The sequence below is a fragment of the Nomascus leucogenys genome, chromosome 11, assembly GCF_006542625.1.
Source record: "Nomascus leucogenys isolate Asia chromosome 11, Asia_NLE_v1, whole genome shotgun sequence".
NCBI classification, from domain to species: Eukaryota; Metazoa; Chordata; class Mammalia; order Primates; family Hylobatidae; genus Nomascus; species Nomascus leucogenys.
In genome coordinates, this window is record NC_044391.1 from 54025253 (window position 1) to 54032837 (window position 7585).

At 47.6% G+C, this 7585-nt stretch overlaps 1 protein-coding gene across 25 annotated transcripts in view; it reads left to right on the top strand.

Moving 5' to 3' along the window:
* The window catches only part of R3HDM2 (R3H domain containing 2), a 181842-nt gene extending 175682 nt beyond the window's left edge, over positions 1–6160 (top strand). For 16 of the 25 annotated variants that reach the window (XM_012510326.2, XM_030822383.1, XM_030822367.1 and 13 more), the window contains 5 exons: positions 541–710; positions 1463–1610; positions 3399–3496; positions 3836–3920; positions 4808–6160. In XM_012510326.2, coding sequence (XP_012365780.1) covers positions 541–710; positions 1463–1610; positions 3399–3496; positions 3836–3920; positions 4808–5148 — 842 coding nt within the window. In that variant the 3' untranslated portion in view covers positions 5149–6160. The remainder of the gene's footprint in view (positions 1–540; positions 711–1462; positions 1611–3398; positions 3497–3835; positions 3921–4807) is intronic. The other 9 variants (XM_030822372.1, XM_030822377.1, XM_030822365.1 and 6 more) reach the window with 2 other exon arrangements.
* The last annotated feature ends 1425 nt before the right edge of the window (positions 6161–7585 follow it).

The window sequence follows — 7585 nt, forward strand, 5'->3', positions numbered from 1 at the left end:
TGCCATTCCCTCTGCTTAAAATGCTTCCCAACTTACCCCATTCTTGGCCAAGACATACTTTCTGGGTCTGGCATAGTGAAACTACGTGCATTTATCTTCTCCAGAACAACCAGAGGTCACTGGCTTATCTATAGCCATTACCAGAAAAGCCTGCACGTGTCTGCAGCCCTGGCCCATGGCCCAGACCAGGACCCATACCATGCCTAGACATTTGAGCAATCTGACCTGGGCATTTGGTTATAGCCAGCGTTGACAGAATGGAGTAGTTTTCTGCCAAGCATACCAAAGTACCCCTCACCAGGTGAAGGCCAGGGGAGCACTGGCATCTGGGGCTCATACCCCTTCCACTCAAACTTCTACTGGTCTGAGAAGATGAAGTCAGAAGCCACATCAGCAGCCATCTCAGGTTCCTGGCAAGACGTAGCTTGAGTGACCTTGAGGCAATGGGTGGATTTATTTGCTGCTTTCCCACTCAGGGCTAGCTGGAAGGCAAAAATACAGTTTGAATTTGTAACCAACTGCTTTCTTCCTGCCCTTCAGGAGTGTCACCTTCTGGACCAGGTGTAGTGGTCATGCAGCTGAATGTCCCTAATGGACCCCAGCCCCCTCAGAACCCATCCATGGTCCAGTGGAGTCATTGTAAATACTACAGCATGGACCAGCGGGGGCAGAAGCCTGGAGACCTGTACAGTCCTGACAGCAGCCCCCAGGTGAGTGCAGCACTCAGCCTTGTCTTAGCAAGGAGATGACCGTATTCTTCCCAGGGCACAATGTTTGCTATTGACTGAGCAGCCTCTTTTACATGTCTTTTCCTGGGTACTTTTTGGGGAGAAACACAAGAAATAGAGAGCATCCTCTTTTAAGGAACCTAATATATAAGGTGGCAGGTGGGATACACACTTGAAAATGCTCAGAGAATACTTAAATCAATATGCCAGAAATGGATATTAAAATAACATAAATGGGCCAGGCACGGTGGCGCACACCTGTCATCTCGGCACTTTGGGAGGACGAGACAGAAGGATCACTTGAGGTCAGGAGTTTGAGACCAACATGGTGATACCCCGTCTCTACTAAAAATTAAAAAATTAGCCAGGCGTGATGGTGGGCACCTGTAATTCCAGCTACTTGGAAGGCTGAGGCAGGAGAATCGCTTGAACCTGGGAGGTGTAGGTTGCAGTGAGCCAAGATTGCACCACTGCACTCCAGCCTGTCTGGGTGATAGAGCAAGACTCCATCTCAAAATAAATAAATAAATAAATAAATAAATAAATAAATAAATAAATAAAATAGCATAAATGAATTAAGGACTGAGGTTGCAGTTTGAAAGAAGAGTCTGACTTTGGCAGAGTTCAGCAAGAGAAACTTATTTCCTGAGAGAGGTGAATTTTAAGCCAAGCCATAGGAATATCCAGAGGGTAATGTTTGATGTTTATGTGACGTGTGCTCCTCTTTTCCACAGGCCAACACACAAATGAGCAGCAGCCCTGTCACATCTCCTACCCAGTCTCCAGCACCCTCTCCTGTCACCAGCCTCAGCAGCGTCTGCACAGGACTCAGTCCCCTGCCTGTCCTCACACAGTTTCCCCGGCCTGGGGGTCCAGCACAGGGTAGGGGGTTGGATTAGTGCTGGCTGCTGTGGAATTCACCTTTCACATCCCATTCCCAATTGCAGAGATTGAAAGAGTAACAACAGGCAGGGGACCAGTGTAGATGATCCAATTCTGGGAGCTAACTCTTCCTTTAACCTCCCTGTATAGGCCTTGGACACTTGCCCCTCTCTAGTGCTGTCCATGCTTAACTTTATTTAGCCTTCTTTACATACTTAGTACTTACAACCAAGTAGGTGAAAAGAGCTGGAGAAAATAAGTTCACTGAACTTTCTAATGACCAAAGAGTTTAACCTAATATCAGTACCAAGTTTGAGGGCTGGGAATGTGGGGCTTTGTAAGAAACGGTATGGTCTTAGAAAAGGAAACACTAGATTTGGTTTCAGAAGTTCCAGTCTCACCACTAACTAGCTTTGTGATGTTCAGCAAGTTGCATAAACTCAGAAGTAGACCTCAGTTCCTAGTCTGTAAAATGGGGTTAATCACACATAAGATGGGAATTTTATCTGCTTTCTGCCCTAGCTGTCACAAGCAGTATAAAAATGAGAATGTAGTTTAAAAACGTTAAAGTGCTGGCCAGGCGCAGTGGCTCATGCCTGTAATCCCAGCACTTTGGGAGGCCGAGGTGGGCGGATCACCTGAGGTTGGGAGTTCGAGACCAGCCTGACTAACATGGAGAAACTTCATCTCTACTAAAAATACAAAATTAGCCGGGCGTGGTGGTGCGTGCCTGTAATCCCAGCTTCTGGGGGGGCTGAGGCAGGAGAATTACTTGAACCCGGGAGGCGGAGGTTGTGGTGAGCTGAGATTGTGCCATTGCACTCCAGCCTGGGCAACAAGAGCAAAACTCCGTCTCAAAAAAAAATAAATAAAAAAAATAAAGTGCTTTGAAATGTAATATTTATCAATAATAGGTAACACTTAATGGTACTTAATATGTACCAGGCATTGCTATAAATGCTTTATGTGCGTATATTTGTTTAACCTTTCCAGCAACATTACTGAGAGAAAAAAATACCCAACATCGGATCATATTTCCAGTAACAGAGCCACTATTTTAACCCAGGCAGTCTGGCTCCAAGTCTGTGCTCTTGTCTACTGTGCTTATACTGCCTCTCACATGAGTCAGAAACTTGGACCCTGGGTTTAGGGGTTGGGAGAATCTATATAAGAGATAAAAGACAGCCGGGTGCAGTGGCTCATGCCTGTAATCCCAGCACTTTGGGAGGCCGGGGCAGGCAGATCACCTGAGGTCAGGAGTTCAAGACCAGCCTGGCCAACGTGGTGAAACCCCATCTCTACTAAAAATACAAAAAAAAATTAGCCAGGCGTGGTGGCACATGCTTGTAATCCCAGCTACTCGGGAGGCTGAAGCAGGAGAATCGCTTCCTGGGAGGCAGAGGTTGCAGTGAGCCGAGATCATGCCATTGCACTCCAGCCTGAGTGACAAGTGAAACTCTGTCTCAAAAAAAAAAAAAAGAGATAAAAGACATTCATAAGGGTCTGTAAGTTTCTTCCCTGGTCATTTTCATAGGACTGTTGTCTACAATGGATAGTGCCTTTCTTCAAGGATGATGGGACCTAGTAGTCCCATTTGTCTGTGAGACACAGTTGAGAGCCAAAGGATTTAGGAAGAGAAACAACTCTTATACCAGTTACATGGGCATTTCCATCATAGAAAATTAGGAATAGTATGCATTGTTGCTATCTCCAAAGCCCCTTGAAGTCTTATGAAAGTCACACTATGAAGCTTAAGCTCCCAGAAAACCAATTGCTCTTACTCCCTAGGTGATGGGCGCTACTCCCTTTTGGGCCAGCCATTACAGTACAATCTGTCCATCTGCCCTCCCTTGCTCCATGGCCAGTCAACTTACACGGTGCACCAGGTAAGGGTGTCCACCAGCAACCGTAGGGCCATCAGACCCCCCTTCTTATTTGGGTGCCTGTCTCTGAGCTTCAACCAGCTGGGTGTACAAGGGAAATAACACAGAATGAACAAAGTGGGAGCCTTGCCGTACCTCCTATACTCATGTCTCCCAACCGACCCCCATGCCAAGGGGGAGGGGCTCTTTGTTTCTCAGTCGCTGCTCCATGGCCAACCTGACTGCCTGGTGGGGTGGGGTCCTCTGGGTTGGTGCTACTCCACAATCTCTCAGGCAGACATTATGATGCAAGGCAGTCAATGTTGTTTACATGGGATGAGAGTCGTCTTTTAAATGTTGAAGGGACAGAGTGGATTGAAGCACGGAAACCGGGGCAAGAGACAAGCACTCAAATCTGCCTCCACTGACCTGGGGACAGCAGATGTTGGTGAGTCACGGGATGCTGAATCCCCAAGAGAAGGTGCCCACCCTTCCGGCGCTTAATTACTACTCCAGCATGGGTGGGAAAAGCCAGCTTAGGACAGGGAGTGGAAGTGGGATCCTTTGTGCTCAAAAGCAAGCAGGAACTGGAGAAGAGAAGTATCTCAGTCCTCCTTACCAAGCCATCTCAGATTCTGAGGAATATCATGGTAAAAAGTGGGAATAACACAATTATGGGAGTTGCCTCTCATTAACAAAGAGTTTTCTAATTAGTGTCCTGTCCCTAATCTACGACATCTACCTTTGGTAGTCCTAGACCCAGTTTAGGAGAAGATTGGTAGAGAATATGGGGGAGGAACTCTTGTCCTGCAAGCCTCCCACTAGGTGAACAAGATCTGTCTTGGGATTTGGAGCAATTTCCTAAACAAGGAAAGGAAGGGAAACTTGACTTCCTGAGATGTTAAGAAGGAATATTCTATTTGAGCCAGCCTCTGAGTGGGAAGGGAACTATGGAACATATTTCAGATTGATACATTATTGTTAAAGAACATTAGCAAAAGCCACATTTTCTTCATAGCAGTAGCACCTTGTGAGAGAACTGAGGTATACGTTCTTAGTTCAGAAACCCGGGATTCTGATTCGCAGTCCCTTCTTGCCTACATCTCTGGGCTAGGAGAAGAGAAAGGTTCATTTGTTTTTCTCCTAGTTGCCCTGATCAGAGCTGGGATGGTGGGGAGGGGAAGAAAGGGCTAAGAGAGAAAGGCCAGGCTTTTGAAGACATTGTATACAGATTTAGTCAGCTGGACACTTCTCTGCCGGGCTGCTCTCCAGTCCTTCCTGTCCTATTCCTCTCCTATTCCTCTCACAACCGTGTCCTTTCTCCTCCCCTTCCAGTCCTGGGGCGGGTGCTGGAGGTGACAGATCTCCCTGAGGGCATCACCCGTACCGAGGCGGACAAACTCTTCACGCAGCTCGCCATGTCTGGCGCCAAGATCCAGTGGCTCAAGGATGCTCAGGGGCTGCCTGGAGGGGGTGGGGGGGACAACAGTGGAACTGCTGAGAATGGCCGCCACTCGGACCTCGCTGCCTTGTACACCATCGTGGCTGTGTTCCCCAGCCCCCTGGCTGCCCAAAATGCCTCCCTTCGTCTCAACAACTCCGTGAGTCGCTTCAAACTTCGAATGGCCAAAAAGAACTATGACCTGAGGATCCTGGAGCGAGCCAGCTCCCAATAAATGGAGGAGGGGAAAGGGACTGTCACAGAAGGAGCAAGGGCAGGGTGGAGGGGGTTGAAGGGTCCTGACAGACCATGGACAGAGGCAGGAAGTAAGGAAACCGATGTTAAACTGGAGCCTAAGACAGTGATGAAGATGGAAACAGACAGATACCCACACTGGCATTGGACTCCTTCTTGCTCCCCTGCCATGGGTCCCTTCGTTTTCCCTGGTTGACCCCCCTTGCATCACTCTTCTTCCCATCCTCTTCTTTTTTTTTTTTTTTTTTGAGACGGAGTTTTGCTCTTGTCACCCAAGCTGGAGTGCAGTGGCACGATCTTGGCTAACTGCAACCTCCAGCTCCTGGGTTCAGGTGATTCTCCTGCCTCAGCCTCCCAAGTAGCTGGCACTACAGACACGTGCCACCATGCCCGGCTAATTTTTGTATTTTTAGTAGAGATGGAGTTTCACCATGTTGGCCAGGCTGGTCTCAAACTCCTGACCTCAGGTGATCCACCCACCTTGGCCTCCCAAAGTGCTGGGATTACAGGCATGAGCCACTGTGCCCAGCCCCCATCCTCTTCTATCATTTTTCAAATCTCTTCTCCCATCATAAAATTAATTTCTCTCACATTTTTTGGTCAGGTAGAATTGGGAAAGTCCCACACTGTCCTCCTATTACCTTAACATCCCAAGCTTCCTTTCCTTTTTTTGGTCTTTATGAATATATTTATATGGACAGAATTAAGATAAACAAAATTGATTGCCCTATTCTCTCACTTCCCCATCTTGTCTTCCTAGACCCCACAGAGTTAAAACTTGGGACTCCCCCGGCCCCCCCAGAACACTTGTATATTGTTTGTTTGAGGTTTGTGCCGCAGTTAACAGACACAGTATTTAATTGCACATACAGATGTTTGCTGGGTATATTCACTGTAAATTTTATTTAATCTGGTTTTTTGTTTGTTTGGGGGTTATTTGGGGGGAGGTTGGTTTTGTTTTTAAATATAAAAAAAAAAAATCTGTCACTGGACATCAGTCACTGTTTCTCTGTTGCCTCCCTGGTATGGGTAAAGGGTTGGAGGCCCTGGGTAGGTATAGCCCTACAGCTGTTGGAGGTGTTTGTTGTGGGTTGGGATGGCTTTCTGTAACATACGCACACTATTGTTAACACCATTCCCTCTGTCTCATCCTCTTCCCCGTACACGGTTCTGATAGATGGCTAGATCTCTAATGGGACCATGGCTTTGGGCTCTCCCAGTTCTGCCACTGTGGTTCATCGAGCAGATCACTTCTCAACTCTGGATCTGTGTCCATATCAGTAAAATAAGAGACTTGGACTTACTAGGTGACCTCTAAGTTTCCTTCCAGACTATTAATTCTGTGGTACTGTGTACTCATTTAGGGCCCTTGTAGTTGAGTTTTGAGATAGGGTCTTGCTCTGTCACCCAGGCTGGAGTGCAGTGGCAGATCTCAGCTGACTGCAGCCGCCTCCCGTGTTCAAGCGATTCTTGTGCCTCAGTCTCCCGAGTAGCTGGGATTACAGGCGCGATCCAACATGCCTGGCTAATTTTTTTTTTTTTTTTTTTTTTTGGTATTTTTGGTAGAGACAGGGTTTTACCATGTTGCCCAGGCTGGTCTTGAACTCCTGAGCTCAAGTGATCTCCCGCCTTGGACTCCTAAACTGCTGGGATTACAGACATGAGCCACCGCTCCCAGCCCAGCTCATCTTCTGAAAACCCTTTAGGGATGGAGAACTTGGGCTTTTTTTTTTTTTTTTTTTTTTTTTTGAGACGGAGCCTCGCCCTGTCGCCCAGGCTGGAGTGCAGTGGCGCGATATCTCGGCTCACTGCAACTTCCACCTCCCGAGTTCAAGCAATTCTTCTGCCTCAGCCTCCCGAGTAGCTGGGACTACAGGCGTGCCCCACCGTGCCCAGCTAATTTTTGTATTTTTAGTTGAGATGGGGTTTCACCATGTTGGCCAGGCTGGTCTTGAACTCCTGACCTTGTGATCCACCCGCCTCGGCCTCCCAAAGTGCTGTGATTACAGGCATGAGCCACCGTGCCTGGCCGCCCTTCTTTAATCCTAAAGCCAGAGGATTAGGTTTTACCTGTAAGGGACAGAAGCAGATGTTTATTGCAATGAAAGCTACAGCAACTGAACTCGCAGTGCCAAGATGCTATATTATCCAAACATGCTCAGCAGTCCCTGTCCTCTGTGGCTGAAAAAAGGTGAAGAGCAGAAGTCATCTTGCCTGCAATATGGAGCCTTTCCTTTAGAGCATCTCAAAGCAAGCCCTGTTGTTCTGCAGCCTGTCAAAGCAGGGCCATTAAAGAACCTGCAGAGTCAGAACCATCCTGCACACCCTTTTCAAACTCCCCCCTTAAATAAAAAAAAAAAGTACTGGGTGAGAATGACAAAGCACATTGCCCTGGAAATCTCTTGGGTCCAAGTAGC